Below are 25676 nucleotides of genomic sequence, written 5' to 3'. Positions count from 1 at the left end.
TGAGATAATGTAATAATTAGTGTTGTTCTTGAGCAAAAACCTCTACGAACAAGTGAAAACCGGTTGTTGTCCTTTAATTGTATTGTAATCTTCATTAATCTTGGTTTCTAGCACAGTTTTTCTCATTCGCTTTGGCTCAATTCTTGAATGAGATTTTTTTTTAAGTTTAAACCTCTGAACAATTAAGTTGTTCACAAAGCATTAGATTTTCTCATTCATTCAAGCAAATTGTGCGTGTTTTGGTACATGTGCAAAAGTACAATAACCACTTGATCATGTCTTGCTGATCAAAACTGATGAGTTGATTCTCAATGAAATTGTCAAACTCAACACAACTTCTAAACATCACATGCAAAATGATGTTAGTGATGATGCCAGTTAATTGACACAATAACTAGCTTTTGAAGCATTAATGTTGTGATGTTGTGTTTTGTGTGAGTTACTAGCTTTTGCAAACATGCAATAGAGTTGTGATGTCCCATCAAACAGTTGTGACAACTGCACTTCTAGTTTAGAGAAAATTAAGACCGTTTAAAGAAATGAACCAAAGCGATTGAGAAAAACTGCAAACATTCTGCTATCAATTTTCATCCCTGATATAAGTATGTATCTGCACACTGACCTCTATGTGTGAAGCCTCAACAGGTCATGTGGCTTGTGATTAACATAATTTGGAAATAAATCATTAAAACATGAACATTATCACACAGTTATTTAAACAGATTTTAGATGCACGATGAAAAAGGATCATTTTATTTGTCAGTTGCATCATAGTGATTGAATATAGTTTCTCCTGCAGCTTTCTCTGAGGAAATTGTCAGAGTTTCTGTGGCTGGAGCTAAATGCAGATACTGGACAACATGTATGTGGAAAGGTATTTTATTACAGGATTTGTCAATATTGCAGGCTGGCGTTGGCGGTGGTGAGGGGAAAGGGGGGTTCTATTTCGTTCTTCCTGACTGCCAGAGGCAGTGTTTAACACTGGATGTTATCCATCTCGCGCACGCGCAGGTCGAGTATTTAATATCAACAAAGTCACATGTGACCTGGGATGACGTAGTTTATATAAGCCCACGTCATCATCAGATATGTCCCTTGAATCTTCTCGCGGCAGGTAATCCGCGAATGCAGGTTGATTAAAAGAGATAAGCCGTTGACTTTTCGCTGGAAGCCCTGCAACCGCATGGTTGGAGCTACGGTATCGTCCTCCAAGGGCTGCGATTAGTTAATCACGGCTACACTCTAACACTTTAGACGCTGTAACACCGGTGTTTCGCCGGTTCAATTCAGCGAGGCTAACGACAGGTGAGCTAGGATCACAAGGTGAGTATATCCTCCCGTCGTTAGAGTTTAAGTTACGTTTGTTGATAGGAGTCTGTTTTCGGTCTCCTTTATTGTTTATGGCCGCCGAGCTAAGTGTTTGCGCTACAGTATCGGCGAGCCTCCGTCGGACAACGAGCCCCGTTGGGCTGTTGTCGGCTAATTCATTTCCTTTTACAGTGTGTGTTGCTCAGCAGCGAGTGATTTCGCTCGTTAAAGCAGACATCTCCTTTGTTGATAGATAGAGCGACCGCTCCCCAGTAAGTGATTTCGCTTGTGGGTTAACTCAGTTTGTGGCTGCTGTTAAAGGGGAAGTTATTATCTTCCCTGTCTTCTGTATAATAACAGTCCTAGTTCAAAGCTAGTGTCTAGTTACTGAGACAGTTTGCTGTTGAGAAAATTGATGTAATAATTTTTCTCTCTGTTACTAGAGAGTGTTTTCACTCCAGTGTAACCAATGATTTGCATAACTACGTAAACACATTATATAAGTAAGATAAATACATTATTTAATTGAATATAAGAGTATAAAATTAATACTAAGAATTATTATAAATATCAGCAGCACCATGTTCGGTGAGCATGTTTGCCGTGCCTGCATGGCTCCACTGCTAGCTACTGATGGCCATGATGAATGCCCCACATGCCTCGGTGTGGTACACCTGAGGGAGGGGCTGTCCGACAGTCAGTGCATGAATTGTAGTTTTATGCCACGGGAGCTGAAGATAGCTCGATTAGCTGAGCTAGAAGAGCAGCTCGAGTGCCAGTTGCCCCTATCGGGTGTACCTTCAAATGCACGGAGTGGGCGGAGACGCGCCCCACCTGGGGGGGCCCCACCTACAAAAAAGGCACGGAAAGTGGACTGTTTGGCAACTAAGGTCGACAGGCTAACATCAGAGTTTGCTGAGATTAAAGCGCTGCTCCTTAACCTTCAGCCAGGCAGGGTGTACGCAACCCAGCCTACCCCACCGGGATGGGATGAGGATGCCCTGTCTACGAGGGCTTCCTGTAGCCAGTTCTGTGAGGACCGGCCTGGACAGGGAGAGCTAGTAGCCTCCTCCCACGCTTCTGACACCTGTTCCCAGCAGTCAGGAAGTGGGTCCAGGGCAGGCTCAGAGTCTGCTCCAGCGACAGTTAAGCCAGTGGTCCGTATGGCTCTGGCACGCTTAGGCGTGGATGAGGCCCCGACTGCGGGCACCTCATCCAGTGCATTTTTTAGGTGGGCCCCGCCCCTGGCGGGTTTCTCTGTTCCACCCTCCCAGCCATACATTGAGGAGCTCCACAAATGCTGGCCAGACCCGAAATCGCTTTCCCACCACACCACTGACGGCAGGGCCTTAGCTTCAATGCAGAACGCTGACACTTACGGACTGGGTAAGATGCCAGCAGTGGAGCCATCTATTGCCGCCCTTATTGTGTCTCCCAATGAGGTCTTGAGGCCTGATGCTCGCTGTCCCAGGCCCCAGTGTCGCATCACAGACGACTTTCTAGTCAAGGCTTATGAAACAGCGGCACGCATGGGCCGTCTTGGAAACTCTCTTTCCCATCTGATACTATCCTTGTCCCAGTCCCTGCAAACTGCTGGCGTGGATGCTTCCGTCCAGAGCCTCAGTGATGCATCCCTGCAGGCGTTCGGTCTTATCACAAGGGAGCTTGGCAGACTAATGTCGACCCTTACGCTGACTCGCCGGCAGGTATGGCTGGCCCAATCTCCGCTTTCGGAGCCGGGCCGGAGAGCCCTCCGCACCCTCGCCGTGGTTCCGGGGGAGCTGTTTGGCCCAGCAGCACAGCAGGCCTTGGAGCGTGGAATCCAGGCGAACCAGACTCGGCAGCAGTTTGCTAGCTTCCGGGAACCTACGCCTTTATGGCGACAGCGGCCCCCACAGGGTGGTGGTACCAGTCGCCCTCGGCTTCCAGCTCGTCCTGATACGTACCCGAGGACCTCGCAGGCTCCGGCACGGCCGGTGCCTCAAGCGAGAAGGGGTCGGGGGTCAGGGGTCAGGGGTCAGGGTATCGCCCCCCCAGGTACCCAAAGGGCCAGAGGGGAAGATCCTGATGCCCCGGGGCCGGCAGTCGGACGCTTCTCCCAGCAGCAACTCAGCTGCTGGGAAAGCAGCACTTCAGACCCTTGGGTGGTGGCTACGCTTTCCCAAGGGTACAATCTCCAATTCCGACGCCGGCCCCCAGTTTTCAGTGGGATCAGACTGACCACGGTCAGAGATCCCACAAAGTCCCAGGCACTCAGACAAGAAGTAGCCACCCTCCTGGGGAAGGGTGCCATCGAAGAGCTGGGGCTAGAGACACAGCAAGGTGGGTTTTACTCAGTTTATTTTCTGATTCCAAAGAGAGAGGGTGGGTTTCGCCCTATACTGGACTTACGAGGGCTGAACACATTTCTGAAGGTGTTGCCCTTCCACATGCTGAGTACAGCAGATGTGCTCCAAAACGTGACACGGCACAGTTGGTTCACATCCATCGATTTAAAGGACGCATACTTTCACGTCCCAATAGCACTACCTCACAGGCAGTACCTGCGCTTCGCATTCGAAGGCAAGGCCTTCCAATTCAAGGTGCTCCCATTTGGTCTTTCCCTTGCCCCACGGGTCTTCACAAGGTGCATGAGGGCGGCACTCGCCCCGATGCAAGCCAGGGGGATGCTTATCCTCCCATACCTGGACGATTGGCTAATTTGTGCTCTGACCAGGGAACAGGCAGAACGGGACACTGCGTCCCTTCTGCATCACATGACGAGGTTGGGCCTTACCGTCAACCATGCCAAGAGTTGTCTCATACCCAGCCAAAGGGTAGTGTTCATTGGTTTAACTCTGGACTCCCGCCATATGCTGGCCTTCCCAACACCAAGACGAGTAAACGCCATACTCCAGCTCCTCCTCCGGTTCCGGAAGAACAGGAGGTTGAGGTACAGCCTGTTTCTCAGGCTGTTAGGTATGTTGACGTCAGTAACATCAGTAGTGCCACTGGGCCTCCTGTACTTACGGCCATTCCAAATTTGGATCAATGGTCTCCAATTAGATCCAAAGTCCCACAGATCCAAGAGAGTCAGGGTGTCCTGCCGATGCCTCCTTGCTTTGCGGCCATGGAGAGCCGGGGCATATCTGGCCAGGGGCATCTCATTGGGTTCGATTCCCTCACGTCGCGAGGTGGTGGTGACCGATGCTTCGCCCTCCGGCTGGGGGGCAGTATGGCAGCACAGAGCGATAAGGGGGCTCTGGACAGCACAGGAAGCGGCGGAGCACATAAATGTGCTCGAGCTCCGTGCTATATATTTGGCACTTCGCAAATTCCTACCACATTTGAGAGGCAGGCATGTTATTGTACGGTCCGACAACAAGTCAGCTGTCTACCGTGTGAACCGGCAAGGGGGCACCAGATCACCCCGGTTGCTACAGGTGGCACGGAGACTTCTGGTATGGGCTTTCCCTTGTTTTTCCAGCCTCAGGGCCATGTATCTGCCAGGGCCACAGAATGTGGTGGCAGACTTTCTCTCCCGCCAGAAACCCCCTGCGGGCGAGTGGAGGCTCCACCCAGAGGTGGTAGAGGAGATATGGCGCAAATATGGCGCAGCAGAGGTGGACCTGTTTGCCTCAGAAGCCTCAACGCACTGCCCTCTTTGGTTCTCCCTGACGGAGACAGCAAGCCCGTTGGGACAGGATGCCCTGGCACACCCATGGCCAGATTGCCTCCTCTATGCCTTCCCACCATTCCCACTGATAGCAGTAACGCTACACAGAATACAGCACGGCAACAACAGACTCCTGTTGGTCGCCCCAAACTGGCCGGGGAGACCCTGGTTTCCGGGGATGCACAGGCTTCTGGACGGAGTTCCATGTGCCTGCCCAAGAGGCAAGACTTGCTCTCACAACTGGGGGGCCGCATCTGGCATCCGAACCCGGATCGCCTACAGCTTTGGGTATGGCCCCTGAGGAGCCGGACCCACTCCTAAGGGTATGTGACCGGGCGGTAATTCAAACCATTTCTGACTCAAGAGCACCCTCCACCAGGGCACTGTATGCCAACAGGTGGAAAATATTCTCAGAGTGGTGTAAAGTGCATGAGGAGGTACCTCAGAGTGCCTCTGTGCCAATAATACTGAGTTTTTTGCAGTCTTTGCTGGAGAAGAAACTCTCTCCTTCTACCTTGAAGGTCTATGTAGCTGCTATTTCAGCCGGGCATGTCAGAGTGGATCACCAGACCGTGGGGTCTCACACTCTGGTGACCCGATTTCTTAAAGGAGCCCAGCGGCGGAACCCCCCGCAGGCTGTCAAGGTTCCCTCGTGGGAACTGCATCTGGTGCTAGAAGCCCTTTGTCTCCCCCCCCTTCGAGCCTCTGGAGCAGTCGGGGCTGGAGTGGTCTTCAGTAAAGGTTGCTTTCCTTTTGGCGATGGCATCAGCAAAACGTGTGAGTGAACTTCACGCCTTGTCAGTGAGTGAAACGTGTATTCGCTGGAACTCAGATGGCACAGGGGTAGCACTTTGGCCTAACCCATCATTTTTCCCGAAGAGGTTGGCTCCGGCCCACTCTAATCGGGTCATGGAGCTGGCGGCTTATGACCCTTCATGCCTACAGGGGGAAGATGCTAAGTCAGCGGAACTGCTCTGCCCAGTGAGGGCCTTAAGGCATTATATACAGGTGACTGCGAGCTTTCGCCGCTCTGATAGTCTGTTTGTCTGCTATGGGGGCCATAGGAAAGGGCACACCCTGTCCAAGCAGAGGCTTTCCAGGTGGATTGTTCAGGCCATTGAGGAAGCATACAGGTCAAAAGGACTGCCTTTACCTCTTAATATCAGAGGCCACTCCACCAGGAGTGTCTCCACTTCCTGGGCAGCGCTACGGGGGATCCCCCTAAGTGATATCTGCGCTGCGGCCAGCTGGGCTACTCCATGCACCTTTGCCCGTTTTTTACAGGGTTAATGTTGCTGCTCCCCATGCAATAGCATCGGTGGTCTTTCAGGAATCCACAGGCCGTTCCCGGTGAGGTGGGTTTTCCTCGTGACTACGTTGGTAGTAGTCATCCAGTGTTAAACACTGCCTCTGGCAGTCAGGAAGAACGAAATAGAACGATAGTTACGTATGTAACTACGGTTCTATGAGTTCTGGATGACTGCCAGAGTTGGCTGTCACTCGGAATCTTGGCGAGAAGATTCTGGAGGGACATATCTGATGATGACGTGGGCTTATATAAACTACGTCATCCCAGGTCACATGTGACTTTGTTGATATTAAATACTCGACCTGCGCGTGCGCGAGATGGATAACATCCAGTGTTAAACACTGCCTCTGGCAGTCATCCAGAACTCATAGAACCGTAGTTACATACGTAACTATCGTTTTGTGGATGTTGGAGCAGGTTTATGAAGAGAAGAAGAGCTTGATTGGTGGGCAGGTGTGCTGATTGCAGATTAGGTCCAGGTGAGTCGTGAGAAGGAGAGAGAGGACAAGAGGGGAGAGGGAAACAAGCAAACAGACCGACAAAACCAAAACACACCAAGCATAACGTCACTCATATAAAAGGGCAGAAAAATAATAAAAACACACTCACACGAAGTAGGTACCGTGACAGAAATAATATAACTTCATATCAGCTCAAGACACTGTAAGAGTATTCCTAAAATATAAAAGTAATTTGAATCATTAAGAGAAATGAGACTGGGCCAGTATTAACATTTCATCCAGATTCAACGTGATCACGTGAGAAGGGGTATAAACAGCATGGCACTTTTAAGCTCTTTGCGTGTCATTTAACACCCCGTTCTCATGGCATTTTAAGCTTTACCATCTCATCATATACGGACGCACGATCGCAGTTTTAAACATGTGGTTAATGTTGTGAATTCAAACAGAACTAGGCTACTTGGTTAAGTTTAGGAAAAAAATCATGGTTCGGGTTAAAATAAGGATGTTTGTTACGTAAAGGCTGGCCATGGCTGCGCAGTGTTAATGCACTTAAAACACATACCAGCCATCCCGCCCCTCCTCCGGTGGGGGAGGCATTGGGCCGTTGCATTCTCGCCCAACATGATCATGCTAACGTAAGCGGACAGAGCCGGCGGCATGAGGCTGTGTCCATTCATTAGCGTTATAACTGACGTGAGGCTGTTAGAAAACACACCTCACCCGGTGCAGCAGCTTTGAATAACGTCACAGACGAGCTGTCTAATATGTATGTAATAATACGTTCAAGGACCTCAAAGTCAGCTCAGTATACTCAGTGACACACACAAATGTTACGGAGCAAAGTGGTTGGGGTTCCAGCGTTGGTGCAAGGAAAGGAGGTTTGATCCCCTCTCCTGTGCAGTCGGGTCTAAAATCACGTAAACATTAATGTTGTGAATTAGCCAAAAACACTTGCCTAGGTTTAAGAAACAAAACCACATAGTTAGGTTTAGGAAAAAACAACATGATTGGTTTTAAAACTTCTAGGCTTGTACAGTGAAAACGTGACTTGATGTTATGTACACAGGATACACATGATCAGTTGATTTTAATGTGAAAGCGAAACGTAACCCACGGGACACGAACAGCGGTCTCCTGAATGATAGCCCTGTGTTGTTGGTCCCATCCACCTCCCTTTCCGCCCGCCCTGTTTGTCCCTTTCATCCTTTAAAATACGTCACTAAAGCATTTTCTATGAGCGTTTACTGTTGCCTAAGTTTATATTGCAGTTAATGGAAAGCCTGTGCGTTGCATAATGGCGCTAAAGGGGGACCAGTGCGACGGTATCGAATGCCGACGGCCGTCACAAAGAGTCGGTATGAGACAGCCTGCAAATCAGAATGGGTTGGTGTACTTTGGAGCCAGAGTATGACACAGTCGGCTGCGGCCGACTGAGTCAATGGAATTTGCATATGGGAGTGTTACATAATTCCCCTCTGCTGGTTATTATGTTTATAATGCATTGTTTTTCATGATGTGTTGTGCTCTCTCCCAGGTGGATCCAAGGATAGAGATAAATTAGCTTTACTGTAGCATAGCAAGAGGAAAAGCTGCTGAGCTCTGGCAGCTTTCTGATCAAAGCTCTTTGACAATGGATCTGGAAGAAGCTGAACTCTGCTTTCCCCAAATCAACAACTCCTGCAGGAAGACAAGTCGCCCTCATTTGGAGGCCACGCTCCTTTACAGTCTGCTGTCCTGCATCACTCTGCTCACTGTGGTTCTTAACCTGCTGGTCATCATCTCCATCTCCCACTTCAGGCACAGATACACTTCTTTGTATTGCTTGCTGCACATCCACTAACCTTCTCCTCTAGGACGTAAATGGTGCATAGGAGTAATATCTTCTTGTTTAGGCCTTTGATCACTGCATAGGCTACTGGTTATTTGCAAATGCTTTTATATATTTGCACTACTGTGCTGTACTGAGGCTTGTTGTTATAGGACAATTCATACTCCTACTTCTTACACATATGTCTACATCTACTACATTTAACAATGTGTTCAGTGTTGATATTTTCCCATTTCAGGAAGCTCCATACCACCACCAACCTCCTCCTCCTCTCTCTGGCTGTCGCAGATTTCCTTGTGGGTGTCCTGCAGATGCCATTTGAAATCCTCCTCTTTCAAGGTTGTTGGATCCTGGGAGATTTTCTCTGTGCTGCGAATTTCTTTTTAGGTTTCGTCATTACCAGTGCTTCAGTAGGAATCATGCTGCTCATATCAGTTGACCGCTATGAGGCTATTTGTGACCCCATGTTTTACTCCATCAAAGTCACTCCAAAAAGTGTTCAAGTCTGCATTTGTCTGTGTTGGATGTTCTCTGCCTTTCACAGCAGTTGGATGCAGTGGGATTTCTTGAAACAACCAGGCAGGTATAATTCCTGTTATGGAGAGTGTGTACTTGTAGTTAATTATGTTGCAGGAACTGTTGACCTTGTTGTGTCCTTTTTTGGCCCCATTACTGTCATCATAGTTCTGTATATGAGAGTATTTGTGGTGGCTGTGTCTCAGGCTCGAACCGTGCGGTCTCACATTGCAGCCGTCACACTCCAGCAGTCAAAGAAAGTAACTGCTAAAAAATCTGAAATGAAAGCAGCAAAGAATCTTGGTGTAGTTGTAGTTGTGTTTCTTCTGTGCTTCAGTCCATATTATTGTTTCAGTCTTGCGGCTGAGAGCAACTTGATAGAGGCATCATATGCAGCCAGTCAGATTTGGCTGTTGTATCTCAACTCCACTCTTAATCCTGTGATCTATGCCTTTTTCTACCCCTGGTTTAGAAAATCTATTAAGCTCATTGTTACACTTCAGATAGTGAAGCCTGGCTCCTGTGAGGCCAACGTGTTGTAGAGATAGACAGTGATGGAGAGACTTGGTTTCAGGGTACAGTAAGGAAATTCACAGTGTATCAGTATTTTAAAAACAAATATTCTCTTCACTGTTATCTGCTTATACTACTAGGATATGTTACCTGTAATAAGGCCACATGCATTGCAGTTGCTAGTTCAGACTACTGGCACTTTTTTTTTATTCCAGTTCAATCAGTAATGTTGTGACTTGCTTTTGCCAATAAATAAATGTAAATTATGTTCTGAATCTGTCCTTTTTCTTTTGTGCACAGTAATCAAATGGAATCAACAAGAGTACTGGATTGATAATCAATAAAATCCTCATTATCAATCCCTAACCTTAACACATTAGAGTTATGGTATTAATTTCCCAGACATTAATTCGCAAATATTAGTTTATAGTGCATAAGGCCAAAACATACCAAAACAAAGAACAGAGAAGCTCGGACAGCAACACATACAGAGGCAGAGTGACTTTACTCTCTGCTCAGGATGCCATTACTCCACTATATCTTTACACAGCAAATAGATGTTTGCTGCTACATTAATGTTCAAAATCTCTCTTTTAAGGCCCTTTTCCATTGAACAAAATGTTGCCTCTGTCTGGCTTTCAGTATGTGTATGATAAACAGGATAAAACATATAGATCAGCTGATTGCTTTTGAAATCATCAGAATATAAAACGTGAGGCAACAAAGACAGTCATAGTGACCCTGCACACCAACACAGATGTTTTCATTTATTCTGCCTTTTTAACATCTGCTTATGTTGAAGGTAGGCAGAGCGTTATTTTACCAGCGACGCTGGTATTGATTTCACCTTGTGAGTCTGTTTGTGTGTCATCATTGTTGGGGCATCATTAAAGAAAAATATCCTGACTGCTTGTCCTATCTTAACTTAACTTTCAAAGATAGAAAAAATCCTATCTTCCTATTACAGAAGCGATTCCTAAACTCATGACTGACTCATGGCAAGTGGTCGAAATGGGTTTTCTCAGGAGGGTGGCTAGCGTCTCCCTTAGAGATAGGGTGAGAAGCCTAGTCATCCATGACAGACTCGGAGTAGAGCCGTAACTCCTTTGCGTTGAAAGGAGCCAGCTGAGGTGGTTCGGGCATCTAGTAAGGATGCCCCCTGGGCGCCTCCCTAGGGAGGTGTTACAGGCACGACCAGCTGGAAGGAGGCCACGGGGAAGACCCAGGACTAGGTGGAGAGATTATATCTCCACACTGGCCTGGGAACGCCTCGGGATCCCCCAGTCAGAGCTGGTTAATGTGGCCCGGGAAAGACAAGTTTGGGGTCCCCTGCTGGAGCTGTTGCCCACGCGACCCGACCCCCGATAAGCGGTTGAAGATGAGTGCGAGTGATGCAATAATATCAACGGCTCTTTACTAGTCACTGGCTAGCTAGCTTTTTACCATGGACAAAAAAGACTGGCGTTAAATTTTGACTACGAGGAGTCGGAGGCACTAATCGTGTCAGTGCAGGAGAGAAAACACCACCTTTTTTTAATTAATTAATTAATTAATTGTCTTTGCAGTTGATATATACCCATTAATACATGGTCAGGGAAATTGAATGTGCCATCATTCGGTTTGAGTAGCCTATCAATCATTATATTTCAGTGTTCATGTTGTTCTCCATCTTTGCTGTCATCACCATACACACCGACAGCAGTGCTGCTGCCATTTTTGGCAGTTATTTTGAATTTAAGCCCTCTGTGTCCCTTTCACTCGTTAAAATACGTCACCACAGCACTTCATATGAGCATTTACTGTTGCCTCGGTTTACATTGCAGTTAATGGAAAGCCTGTGCGTCGCTATTTAACGGCGCTGAAGGGGGACCCGTGCGACGGTATCGAATGCCGACGGCCGTCACAAAGTGTCCGTATTAGACGGCCTGCGAATCAGAATGGGTTGGTGTACCTTGGAGCCAGAGAATGACACAGTCTGCTGCGGCCTACTGAGTCAATGGAATTTGCATATGGGAGTGTTACATAATTCCCCTCTGCTGGTTATTATGTTTATAATGCATGGTTTCTCATGATGTCTTGTGCTCTCTCCCAGGTGGATCCAAGGATTGAGATAAATTAGGTTACTGTAGCATAGCAAGAGGAAAAGCTGCTGAGCTCTGGCAGCTTTCTGATCAAAGCTCTTTGACAATGGCTCTGGAAGAAGCTGAACTCTGCTTTCCCCAAATCAACAACTCCTGCAGGATGACAAGTCGCCCTCATTTGGAGGCCACGCTCCTTTACAGTCTGCTGTCCTGCATCACTCTGCTCACTGTCGTTCTTAACCTGCTGGTCATCATCTCCATCTCCCACTTCAGGCACAGATACACTTCTTTGTATTGCTTACAAAATGTTTTTTGTTTGCATTTAGACACATGAGGAAATGGTTTGAGCTAGGCATGATAATGGTGCTTGAAAAAATGATTAGTAATGATTTCTCACATTCCAGGTTGCTGCACATCCACTAACCTTCTCCTCTAGGACGTAAATGGTGCATAGGAGTAATATTTTCTTGTTTAGGCCTTTGATCACTGCATAGGCTACTGGTTATTTGCAAATGCTTTTATATATTTGCACTACTGTGCTGTACTGAGGCTTGTTGTTATAGGACAATTCATACTCCTACTTCTTACACATATGTCTACATCTACTACATTTAACAATGTGTTCAATGTTGATATTATCCCATTTCAGGAAGCTCCATACCACCACCAACCTCCTCCTCCTCTCTCTGGCTGTCGCAGACTTCCTTGTGGGTGTCCTGCAGATGCCATTTGAAATCCTCCTCTTTCAAGGTTGTTGGATCCTGGGAGATTTTCTCTGTGCTGCGAATTTCTTTTTAGGTTTCGTCATTACCAGTGCTTCAGTAGGAATCATGCTGCTCATATCAGTTGACCGCTATGTGGCTATTTGTGACCCCATGTTTTACTCCATCAAAGTCACTCCAAAAAGTGTTCAAGTCTGCATTTGTCTGTGTTGGATGTTCTCTGCCTTTCACAACAGTTGGATGCAGTGGGATTTCTTGAAACAACCAGGCAGGTATAATTCCTGTTATGGAGAGTGTGTACTTGTAGTTAATTATGTTGCAGGAACTGTTGACCTTGTTGTGTCCTTTTTTGGCCCCATTACTGTCATCATAGTTCTGTATATGAGAGTATTTGTGGTGGCTGTGTCTCAGGCCCGAACCATGCGGTCTCATATTGCAGCCGTCACTCTCCAGCACTCAAAGAAAGTAACTACTAAGAAATCTGAAATGAAAGCAGCAAAGAATCTTGGTGTGGTTGTAGTTGTGTTTCTTCTGTGCTTCAGTCCAGCTTATTGTTACATTCTTGCGGCTGAGAGCAACTTGGTAGAGGCATCATATGCAGCCAGTCAGATTTGGCTGTTGTATCTCAACTCCACTCTTAATCCTGTGATCTATGCCTTTTTCTACCCCTGGTTTAGAAAATCTATTAAGCTCATTGTTACACTTCAGATAGTGAAGCCTGGCTCCTGTGAGGCCAACGTGTTGTAGAGACAGACAGTGATGGAGAGACCAAAACCATTATATCTCTCTGAAGGGGAAATCATTTTTCATGTTGTTGTCAAAGCGCTGAATTTACACAACCTAAAGTCAGGACAATTAAATATAATATGAAGAAAATAAACTATGTTCATATAATGCAAAATGACGTATGTATTTGCCAAAGACAACCTGATTCTTTTATTGTTCTTTTGTTTTTGATTTCACATGTATATTATATGTGATCATCCCAGTCATCCCGTTAGACCGACTGAAACCAGAATATCTTCTCTTTCAAAACATATTGCTGCTTTTATTTTCATGGCAACACAAAGACATGTGTTATATAGGGATGCCTATCAAAACTAAGTTCAGATTGGAGACTTGGTTTCAGGGTACAGTAAGGAAATTCACAGTGTATCAGTATTTTAAAAACAAATATTCTCTTCACTGTTATCTGCTTATACTACTAGGATATGTTACCTGTAATAAGGCCACATGCATTGCAGCTACTAGTTCAGACTACTGGCACTTTTTTTTTATTCCAGTTCAATCAGTAATGTTGTGACTTGCTTTTCCCAATAAATAAATGTAAATTATGTTCTTAATGTGTTCCTTTTTCTTTTGTGCACAGTAATCAAATGGAATCAACAAGAGCACTGGATTGATTATCAATAAAATCCTCATTATCAATCCCTAACCTTGACACATTACAGTTATGGTATTAATTTCCCAGATATTAATTCGCAAATATTAGTTTATAGTGCATAAGGCCCGGCTACCAAAACAAAGAACAGAGAAGCTTGGACAGCAACACATACAGAGGCAGAGTGACTTTACTCTCTGCTCAGGATGCCATTACTCCACTATATCTTTACACAGCAAATAGATGTTTGCTGCTACATTAATGTTCAAAATCTCTCTTTTAAGGCCCTTTTCCATCGAACAAAATGTTGCCTCTTTCCGGCTTTCAGTATGTTTATTATAAACAGGATAAAACATATAGATTTGCTGATTGCTTTTGAAATCATCAGAATATAAAAAATGAGGCAACAAAGACACTTGTAATCAGTGACGCTGCACACCAACACAGATGTTTTCATTTATTCTGCCTTTTAAACATCTGCTTAGGTCGAAGGTAGGCAGAGCGTTATTTTACCAGCCGCAACGATGACGCTGGTATTATTTTCACCTTGTGAGTCTGTGTGTGTGGTTGTCATCATGGCTGGGGCATCTTAACATAACTTTCAAAGATAGGTAAAATCTTTCTATTACAGAAGCAATTCCTAACCGCATGACTGTGTCCTATCCTATGTCAGACCTGCTATCTTAACTTGAGAAATCCTTATAACTGTAAATTAGATTCTTCAATCACTTGTCCTGTCATGTCTGTATTTTTGATTAGATAGGCTACATGCTATAATATCAACAGCTGGCTAGCTTTTTACCATGGACAAAAAAGATGGGCGTTCAGTATTTGCTACGAGGAGTCAAAGGCCCTAATCGAGTCGGTGCAGGAGAGAAAACCCCACCTTATTTGATTAATTCATTAATTAATTTTCTTTGCAGTTGATATATACCCATTAATACATGGAAATTTAAAGCGTCACCATACGGTTTGAGTAGCCTATCAATCATTATATTTCGGTGTTCATGTTGATCTCCATCTTTGCTGTAATCACCATACACACCGACAGCAGTTCTGCTGCCATTTTTGACAGTAACTTTGAATTTAAGACAGGGTTTAATGCCATCCTAATTTAGGATTCCTAACTTGGGAAATGTCGAGGTTAGGACGCTTCTGTAATAGCTAAATTCCTATCTGAAGATAAGATAGGATTTTTTTCCTGAATTCAGTTAGGAAACATGTTTCTGTAATACCAAACGTCCTAAATGTCTTCCTAAATTGAGATAGGATTTCAGACTTAGGAATTTTCTGCAATGAGGCCCCTGGAGCTACATACTGTAACGGGAACTAGAGCTTTGACTGTGAGAGTTTTGTTGTCCCCTGTTCGTAGGCTAATGCACCTTCACACACATGTATTCACACCTTGGTGAGGCAAAACGTGACAGTGAAATGCTATCTCAGGTCTATCATCAATTCAATCAATAAATAATTTACAACATTGTTTTAAAGTTTTACATTTTATTGTGATTGCAGTGTTTCACAATTTCACAGTGTTTACCCATATCATTTTAATGGAAACAAATGACAAAAACAATATGAAACAGTGTCTTTGCTGGTGATGTATCTCTGTTTGCGACAGGATGGAATATGGTAGTGTTTTAAACTCAAACAATGATTGAAATCTATAAGTCATGTTTACGGACCAGGCAGGCCACTTCAACAACATGAAGAGAAAACAATTCATAATTTTTCATGTAGGCTAGTTCACATACACGGAATGTAGGAGTCATGATAATGTTCACATACAAGTTCAGGGTATTTTAGAAAAACACATTCTGTTCTTATGCAGTTCATATAAGGTTGGTTGGATTCAGTGACTCAAAGACAATATTTCCACTTTTGTAAAATAAAAAGCTGTCTCTAGTTTAAAAAACATTTGTGACGACATGCTTGAAGAATCTGTTCTGTATTTACCAGGTAAAAACCCTGAAAAAGGTTCTGTGCTAAAAGATAGCTTAATGAAGAGCAGATTCTTTCATCAGTTTATATTGCCAAGTTGCTTTTTCATATTTTATCCTTTGCAGCTTCAGTTGGCTGGTGAAGTAGTGGCAACAAACTTTTCCATCATTTTAATCTCTCTACAGTATGTTGGCGTCACAGGAGTCAGGCTTCAGTATCTGAAGTGTAACAATGAGTTTAATAGATCTCCTAAACCAGGGGTAGAAAAAAGCATATACCACTGGATTTAGACAGGAGTTACAATAAAGTAGCCAGACTCCAAAAATTGAAAATGTCACACTGGTTGACATGTCCTGGCCCACGAGAGAGGGATAAAAATAAGGACAGAAACAGGTTAGAAACACAACCACGACAACACCAAGAGTCCTGGCTGCTTTCCTCTCAGACTTCTTAGCGGTTACACTAATCACACCTTGGACTGTAATAGCTGCAATATGAGACCTCATGGCTCGAGCCTGAGTCACAGCCACCACGAATACTCTCATATACAGAACTATGATGACAGTAATGGGGCCAACAAAGGTCAACATGACATCAACAGCTCCTGTTATGGAGTTAATTACAACTATACACTCTCCGTAGCAGGAGTTATATCTATCTGGATGTTTCAGGAAGTCCATCAGTATCACACCATTATAGAACACAGAACAGGCCCAACACAGGCAAACACAGATTTTAACTCTTCTCTGAGTCACTTTGGTGGGATAACACAAAGGGTCACAAATGGCCACGTGTCGGTCAACTGATATGAGCACCATGTTTCCTACTGAGGCGGACGTAAGGATAAAAGAAGCATAGTAAAACAGTCCACATATCAAGCTCCCCAAAAACCAGCACCCCCCTATGAGGAGGATTTGCATCGGCATCAGCAGGAGGCCAACGAGGAAGTCCGACACAGCCAGGGAGAGGAGGAGGAGGTTGGTGGGGCTGTGGAGCTGCCTGGAGAGAAAGAATATCATCGCTGAACATACTTACTGTATTTCACAGTTGGAGAAGTAACAAAAACATTATCATTTGTAATAGCATGAATAGTCAAATGCACAAATATGTCCAGATGCATTGCAGTATAGAACATTAAGTAATATTTGTAAAAAAATAGCTAGGATGTGCTCATCAAAGGACTTGACAACAATGCATGTACCAGTTTTCAATACTGTGTCTAGTAGAGGAGGAGAAGGTGAGAGAGCATGGATTCCAACATTAATATCATTAATGCATTCTCTGATGGTTGCAGAGTTATTAGTTGTAGTAGTAAGAGTACTAATACTATGCAAGTAAGACTGAATGCAATACATTATGTGTATTTTATTACACATAAAATCGTGCTTCATATTGAGAAAAAACAATATTCTAGGTTATGCTTGTAAGTTTCTTCATGCCTGAAATGGGAGATGGAGATGATGACCAGCAGGTTGAGAGCCACAGTGAGAAAAGACATGCAAGACAGCAGGATGTAAAGGAATATGGTCTCAGCATGATGCCGCATTGGCTTCCTGCAGGAGGTATTGAGTAGTTGTGGAAAGCAGAGTTCAGCTTCATCCAGTGTCTCCATCATGAGAGAGAGAAAAGGAGACGAGAGGCTGCAGAGCTCTGGCAGCTTTCTGTCCAAAGTTACCCGTCATAAAGCCGATTCATCGCACCCTCCCTCTTTTCCCATAACTCCAAGGGAGCGTGATGAAATACATTTGGTTGAACCTTGTGGATTGAAACGCAGCTCTGTTGAGTCCTTATAGTTTTAACAAAAAACAAATAAAAAATAAATAAATATAGATTTAATGAAATTCTATTGCGTGACCTGTCCTCAGATTTACCAGGATCTACTTTCTAAGGTAAATCTTAGGGAGACGTACCACATTTAGAGGAGGGGGATCAGTGGAAGACAGCGTTCAACACCCTTAGTGGACACTATATGACTTATTAAGCCATTTGGTCTAACCATTTGTCCCCTGCTGTCTTCCAGGAGTTGGTCAATGAGGTCTTCTGAGAACACATTAACATCTGCGTTTTTGTTTACTGACTTTTCAAGAACATCTGACGCGCCTGGACGGCATGCTTCAAAAACTCTGGCAGGCCAATCTTGAAAGGGGTGATGCCAGACGCTGCTAAGGTTGAGGCAGTTAGGGAATGGTGTGTTCCTAAAAAAATCAGACTGGGGTTCAGAGCTTTATATGGCTAGCATCGTACTATAGGTGTTCTGTTAAAGGTTTTGCAGACACCGCTCGCCCTTTGCATTAGCTCGCAGAGAAATGGAGGCGCTACCGATGGCATGAGGACCGTCAGAATGCTTTTTACCGACTCAAGGCTATAGTCTGATTATGGCCCCTGTGTTGGCATATCCCCAGTAAACCATTTACCTTGGACACAGATGCGAGTGATGTGGGGATTGGGGCGGTGTTGTCTCAAGAGGAGGAAGGGCTAGAGCGGGTTGTTGCATATGCTAGCAGGGCCCTTACAAAACAAGAGTGTAAATATTCCACTACCAAAAAACAGCTTTTGAGCATTGTGACCTTCACAAAGCACTTTAAACACTATTCAGTAGTAAGAAAGTTTCTTTTGCAAACCGACCATAATTCCCTGCGGTGTTTGTACCGCGGTTTTCAAAGCTAGCCAATTTTCAATATCAGATAATTCATCGTCCAGGCAAGCTACACAGTAACGCAGATGCTCTCTCCAGACTACCAGCTTTTCAGCCGTCAGCTACTTCTAGGCCTTTTGGACGACTGGCACTTGATATTCTTGGCCCTCTCTCCGAGACCCTTTGTAAAAAACAAATACATTCTGGTTGTTGGTGTTAATTTTTCAAAGTGAACAGAGGCTTCTCCGCTCCTCAATCAGGAAACACGCACCATTGCAAAAGAATTGACAGAGGAATGAGTTTGTCGCTTTGGGGCACTACGCAGTATCCACTCAGACCAAGGTCGCAACTTTGAGTCTACACTGGTTAAAGAATTGTGTAGGCTTTTGCATAATTCATAAGACTCGCACATCCCCTTGCCATCTCCAGTTAGATGGGTTGATTGAGCGTTTCACTCGTACCCTTTTGCCTATAATCAGTTGAACTTGGACACTCTCTTGCCTTATGTAATATATTGGCCTACTGAAGCAGTGTCCATGCTAGCACCTCCTTCACCCAACTGTCAGGTCTTGAGTATTAGTATTATTAGTAACACCTGTGCTTTTCCTAATATTAAAACCAAAATATCTGCTGTGAAAAAGGCCAACTGGCTGGGTTTGGTCTAAACAGAGGCTGGTCAAGTGCAAGAGAGAGATTATGCGTCTCAGAATAAACTGATTAAATTGTGTTAAAATATACAAATCCATGTCATGTCTCCTGAATTTGTCGGGGTCATTATCATGGTTGAGGTTTGGTTTGATTTTGAGTGACACATGAAAACTTCGTGGGAGTTTTAAAGAGCATGGATTGTGACAAAGAGTGACGAGTGATTTACTGATAAGGATTTGATAGAGAGAGATGATGGATCAGTGACAGTGAGGTGTGCTCAATGTGTTTGATCTCATATGTTCACATTGTGGCTTCTTCACTCATGTTTTGGTGAACTCCAGTCAGGCTCTCTAAAGTCAACGTTTCTCTTACAGCCACATTCAGGGAGCTTGTCTCAGTTGCTATTGGCATCACATCTTTTTGCTTTGCTACATTATTTTGCTTGACTTCTTCTGACAAATCTTTGCTTTCTTTTAGTCTCTCTGTGTTGTGTGTGTGGTGTGTGGTGTGTGCAGTGATGTGAAGAAACAGAGTGCTTGAACTCTTCTCCCTTTAAACAGGTGGACTGATTTTTAGATTGCACACACACCTGCCACTCAGCACAGGTGAGTCTGAGTACACGTTAAAGGGAAATTACCTGCTTGCTAATCCCAATGGGCCTCATTCACCAATACCTTTTTTTTTAAATTATTTGTTCTTAAGAAAGGTCTTCAGAAAAATCTACATCTGATTCACAAAGTGTTCTTAAACTGCAGAATTGTTCCTACATGTGATCATATAATGATGATTCCCATTTCCTCAGAGGTTGAAGGTGTGTGCCAGTTGATCCTAATTAGCAAAGGTAAATGCCCAGCCAAGCCCCGTAAAAAGGGCATGAGACTGCAGTTCTGTTTGCACACACAGAAATTAAGAGAGAATTAAATCAAAAATGGCCAAAAGAAAGTGTGAAAAGGGTGGTGCCCAGGACCAAAGTTTATAATATTTAGTAATCGGCAAATCAATGATCAAGTCAAAATCATGATAAATGATATTGAAACAGAAAGAGTGTATGAAAATGAATGTATTGTTCTCTCATAGTTCCATACATTACCTACTGTGTGGAGGTATGGTGAAACACATACAAAACCAACACTAATCACATGTTCATGCTACAAAAGAGAGCCATAAGAATTGTAAATCGATCGCAATATTATGAACCAACCAATTATTAACTTACATGTATGTTTAAAACAAGGAATTAAAAGTGTGTAGTTCACTTTGCAAATTAAAGAACATTTTTAAAAAACTGAGGTATGATTATTATTTTGTATGAAATGTTTGGAACTTTGTTTTTGTGTATGTAAACCTAGTAGTTAAAGGGTTAAGGCCTATTGGGTAGGTATAATAAGTTTAAGCTTCAGCCTACACCTTTTCAGACAATATTTTTTTGTTTTCCATTTAATTTAATGCCTCATTGTTATTCATTTATTACTATGTGAATTATTTTTGGAAAATTATCAATAAGGACCGAAATAAATCACTACTACAACAACAACTACTACTACTCCAAACCTAAAAAAAAAAAACGTTTTCAATAGTTCTGAAGTGGAGGTATTTCTGCAGGAAGTGAACAAAGAAGGAGCTGTCATATTTAATAGCGTCAGCAGGGGATATAAAATAACAAAAAAAGATGCATGCTATTAGTGTTGAAGTGTTAATGTTTATTTATTTAAAAAGATATATAATATAAGAAAGATCCTAAGAAAAATCTACGTACATAATGCACAAAATAATCTGCTTCCTGACTGTATTCAGAGGTTATTAGAAATTAGAGAAGGCCAGTATGAATTTAGGGGAATATGTATGTTTAAAACAAGGAACTAAAAATGTGTTCACTTTGCAAATTAAAGAAAATAAGGTGGTAAACACATACAAAACTGAGGTATGATTATTATTATTATTGTATGAAAGATTTTAATGCCTCATTTGTTATTCATTTATTGTTATGTGCAATATTTTGGGAAAATTATCAATAAGGACCGAAATAAATCACTGAGCTTTCATGATGTCATATTTAATAGCGTATATATATATATATATATATACACAGTACATAGTTACTAAAAAGCTCACCTACTCTCATTTTAAGTAACTCTAGTGAGATACTAATTACAGCCAGCAGGTAGCAGTATCTACTGTGAAATGTTATGGGTGCTGTAAGCAGCCACATGCTGTTATGCCTGTGTTCATCTAAAACTAACCATTTGCTTTGTTGCAGGTGAGAAAGTGTTGTCAAACTCAATAAACATATCTATGTTATTTCTCTGTTAATGTGTAATTCCATGTTGTATGATCAGCAGGATGTTAGTGTTGGAAACAAGGCAGCTCAGTTAAACTAACTTGCTTAGAGCAAGTTTGTTGCCTATATGGCTTAACTGTTGAAGAATGACAAGGGTTCCAACCCTGAAGGGTAGAACCCTATTGAGTTTGTGTCAGTTTATTATCAGTATTATTATTTGTCATCTTATGCTTCAGCTCAAAATGCTGTGAGCTGGAATGAGCTACAAACGTCAAACTTGGCCCAAAAACTTGAAATTATTTCTAAGTGCTTCCCAAGAAATATGTTTCCAATTGGCCGCATGATGGCGCAGTAATTAACACACAAAAACGTGATTTGGAACGGCCATGCCCCTCACATCATATGTAAACAAACTCATTTATTTATTAAACTTTTTTGCCCGGCCGCTTCCCAAAGGAGCATAAAGTGAGCTATGCACATAAATTGAAGTTCAGATTTTGAGAGAAATCTCAAACTTTTTCATGTCAAGGACCCCTCCATTAATCGATATCCAATAGACTGCAGACCATGGATGTAGAAGAGGTTGTGGGTCCGATTCACGTTCATTATGCCGAGGAAAATAACTCTGGATTCAAATTTGTGAAGTTTACAATTTTTAAGACGTAATGATTTAAATGAGGGCTATTTAAGTGTTCATACTGGGAATTTGATTTACCTAAAATAAAAAATGATCCTCTGATTTACAGATGTCTCTTTATCCATCCATGGCCACAGACTCATTGGTGCTACTGCATCTCCATCTAGTGGCTGTTGTAAAGAAACACACCAGAGTTTCATCTATACTGTTTTCTGTGGTGACCAGAGGGTAGTGGCCATGACCTGGTTGCTTGCCTGGTTACTTCTCACACTTTTGCAGCTCTGAACAAAACCCAGGTGATATTAAGGTGTATCAGTGAAAAAAACACAACGTGTAAACAAAACAGCTGAAGTGTTGAAAGACGTATTTAACCTCTTTTGGTGTAGACTTGCTGTTTTCCCTGCTTCCATGACTTTTAAGCTAAATTGAAGGCCTCAGTATGCTTCAGACTAAATGCTTCTCAGATCAACACACAACGTCTGAAACCGGGTCCAACAATTATTGTAACTTTTCAAAACCGACAACCCCACACCCACTTTGCACACACTTATTTGCAGGATGTGTAGAGGTGTGAAAGTAGGCAGTGTTTGAACTTTTCTCTCAAGAACTATTTTTTCCTTTCTACCTCAGTCTGTTTTTGTGTGTACAACTGAGTGCAACACCATTAAGGCCTTTGAGGAGATACCGTCTGAAAGCACAATTTATTCTGTCAACACTTTAAAGACATCAAATTCTTGGCGAGAGATTGGGGAGACAGTGGGATGCAGCCAGCCGGAGGCTATGATTGATGGCTTTTTGTTCTAAAATCTACATTTTTGCCTTTAGACATGGCCAGATGTCCAACGACCCTGCTCATTTGAACATCCTGAATCAATATCTCAACTGACCACCACCTAACAAAAACTATTTTTTTGCCAGATGTTGGAGAATTCAAACAAATAGTAAATAGCAAGTGAAAAAGATTGATTTCCCTGTACTCATTTCATTTTGTGGCAGTTTATGCTGCTGAGGTGATTTAATCGGTGTAACGGTAAGTGAAAGTGACTTTGTGAATGAAATGACAGCCACATATAATTAATGGATACGAAAAGACGGTTCTTACAATATTTTACTAAAAAGTTATTCCTCCTTTTTTGTTTCCTTTTTTTTCGTTCCTATGAATGTCCAGCGACACATGTCCATTTCCGCTCGTTACATGCATGCGATACATACATGCGTTACATACATACTGTGACGGAGTAGCCGTCACTGACTGTGGGCAGCGCACACACATCAGCTCAGGCCACACACACCAACATTTCTCCGCTGCGCCGCAGACACACACACACACACGCCAAACATTTCTCCGCTCCCTTCCTGATTCACTCCGTAGTTAAACACATCGCGACATATCCCTCTCCCCTAAACTGTTTATCAGTAGTGCGACCAAAGGTGCACACTTGGTTGTTCTGCTGTTTCCTATACGCATACATTACACAAACATTATTTTCACTCACCAGTTGCTGAAACGCTGCCTGTCCATCCTGCCATGTCCCATTCATGGGATTGACGAGCAAACAGGGCCGGAACAAATCCCCCCGTTATAAAGGGTGCCCTCGCGCGTTTTGAGAGCATGTGATCAGTTTAAATATGTTTAAACTTTGAAATTGTGATTATGTTGCAAATTAACTTGTTTTGGTTGGGGGGGGAATGTTTAGACAGAGATATATCATTTATATGTGGGATATGCCTGGGTTGAAGGGACTATGGAGATCAGTTATGATGAAAGATGATGTTAATTGTTATTTCTGTGTAAAGAATACGCCCAGGGGAGGGGCTATTGGTATAAAAGGGGGTCATCTTGGCCACCTGAGGGAGTCTGGTCTGGAAGTGTTGACAGAGAAGGTCACACTCAGACACTCAGGAAGGTAAAATATAGATTGTAGTTGGATTGTTTTTGCCTATTCTGAAAGAACTCAAGGAGTTAGTAAGGAACTCGATTTTCTGTACTATTTACTGTTTTGTACAGAGCTTATTTTCTATTTTGCACTTTTTGTAAATAGCCACAATGATTGCACTTTGGGAGGCCGGCAGAATAAAAAGGGGATGAATACAACGTTTTCCGACTACGCCAGTGTTTTTATGTTGCACGGAGTTTTTGACGTAGAACCCCGCGACACATACATACAGTATTTTCAAAATAAACTTCCGTTTTCACAGGAAACAACTTCCTTAGTTTGGCTTAGGAGAAGATCGACTTGGTTAGGATAAGGCAACAAAACTACTTAGGATTAGAAAAAGGTTGTGATTTAGCTTGAAATAACTCCGAAAGTAACGTCACTGTTATGTGACAAATAAATCAACGTTGACTTCTGGTTTCACACGGAACACGAACGCCGGTCTCTTGGGCGAAAGTCCAGTGTTTTTTGACCCACTCGTTCACCCCAACTTCCTCCACGCAGCGTTTGCCGCTGTTTATATATTCCTGGTTTACGATTATGTGAATTGCACATTAATTGATTGTGTGGGATATATATGAAGTACTGTGCATTACTTTTTGTAGGTATAACTACAAACTGTGAGACCAGTAAGTGCATCTCAAAAGTCTGCTTTTGATTTGTGTTTCAGAGATAAATTGAAAGTAAATTTCCATTCACAATGATGAAATACACGTTATGTAACAATCCATATTGAATAACAGTATTTAGATACTGTCATTTCAATAGCAACAACAACAAGCCCAGAGGTGGTGTAAGCTTCGTCATTAGGTCGTCTACTGTGACCTCCCCAGTGTGCCACCTCTACAGTGGTGAACAGGCCTCAGGGAACAGAGCTGCTACAGCCACACTTCATACAGCTAATTACAGTATGACCCAACAGCTACTGTGTGTTGGCCTCATGGGATGTTCCTCTAAGCAAATAATTCACAAAAAATATTGAAAAAAATTCAATATGTTACATTTAGTGTCTGTCTTTTCGTGTCAGTTGTGAAGAATAACTGTTGACTCTGCCGAAAAGTCAGATGCACAATATGGTCATTACAGTCGGTCAACATGTCGTTATTGTCGTTATCCTTTGAGACCAATTAAACAAACTGCACCACTGTGGACAGCCAGTCCGGGCATCCACTCAAACAAACATACAGCAGGTTTCCACTAACAAGTAAAACAACAAGGTCACTAATGTATTTTAAAAAGGCCAATCATTTTCAAACAAATCCTCTACACTGATCAACAAAATAGCTTGTTTGTGCACCACTACGATCAACGACTTCTCATCCAACGGTTCGTTTGATAACTTACGAAAAAGTTAGTCCTCCTTTTTCGTTTGTTCGTTTTCCTACGAATGTCCATCAACACGTGTCAATTTCCGCTCATTGCATGCACACAATCTTTTCAAAATAAAACTTCCGTCTTCACAGGCAACAACTTCCCTAGGTTTAGGCAAGAAAGCTACTTAGTTAGGTTTAGTTAGGATAAGAAAAAGATTGACTTGGTTCAGATTAGGCAATAAAACAACTTAGTTAGGTTTAGGCAACAAACTACTTGGTTACGTTTAGGCAACAAAACTACTTAGCTAGGTTTAAGCAATAAAACGACTTGGTTAGGTTTAGGCAACAAAACGATTTAGTTAGATTTAGGCAACAAACTACTTAGTTACGTTTAGGCAGCAAAACTACTTAGTAAGGTTTAGGCAACAAACTACTTGGTTACGTTTAGGCAACAAAACTACTTAGCTAGGTTTAAGCAATAAAACAACTTGGTTAGGTTTAGGCAACAAA

At 43.1% G+C, this 25676-nt stretch overlaps 2 protein-coding genes across 2 annotated transcripts; one reads left to right on the top strand and one right to left on the bottom strand.

Annotated features, from left to right (window-relative positions):
- Positions 1 to 11780: 11780 nt before the first annotated feature.
- On the top strand, positions 11781 to 13648 carry LOC141781943 (trace amine-associated receptor 13c-like). Its single transcript, XM_074657942.1, has 2 exons — positions 11781 to 11947; positions 12324 to 13648. The coding sequence occupies exons 1-2, from the start codon at positions 11781 to 11783 to the stop codon at positions 13141 to 13143; spliced, it is 987 nt and encodes a 328-aa protein (XP_074514043.1). The 3' UTR covers positions 13144 to 13648.
- A 2249-nt stretch (positions 13649 to 15897) lies between these two features.
- LOC141782734 (trace amine-associated receptor 13c-like) lies at positions 15898 to 17330 on the bottom strand. The gene is made up of 2 exons (XM_074659382.1): positions 17158 to 17330; positions 15898 to 16717 (listed from the first exon to the last, which is right to left on the bottom strand). The coding sequence occupies exons 1-2, from the start codon at positions 17328 to 17330 to the stop codon at positions 15898 to 15900; spliced, it is 993 nt and encodes a 330-aa protein (XP_074515483.1).
- Positions 17331 to 25676: the final 8346 nt, after the last annotated feature.

The sequence above is a fragment of the Sebastes fasciatus genome, chromosome 14, assembly GCF_043250625.1.
Source record: "Sebastes fasciatus isolate fSebFas1 chromosome 14, fSebFas1.pri, whole genome shotgun sequence".
In the NCBI taxonomy this organism is placed as follows: domain Eukaryota; kingdom Metazoa; phylum Chordata; class Actinopteri; order Perciformes; family Sebastidae; genus Sebastes; species Sebastes fasciatus.
The sequence above is the reverse complement of the archived record's forward strand: the minus strand, read 5'-3'. Positions and strand labels throughout refer to the sequence as shown.

Coding starts and splice junctions, on each gene's coding strand:
- LOC141781943 (XM_074657942.1), top strand. CDS start 11,781: ATGGCTCTGGAAGAAGCTGAACTCTGCTTTCCCCAAATCAACAACTCC. Junction 11,948..12,323: donor ATCTCCATCTCCCACTTCAG/GCACAGATACAC, acceptor ATCCCATTTCAG/GAAGCTCCATACCACCACCA.
- LOC141782734 (XM_074659382.1), bottom strand. CDS start 17,330: ATGGAGACACTGGATGAAGCTGAACTCTGCTTTCCACAACTACTCAAT. Junction 16,718..17,157: donor ATCTCCATCTCCCATTTCAG/GCATGAAGAAAC, acceptor CTTTCTCTCCAG/GCAGCTCCACAGCCCCACCA.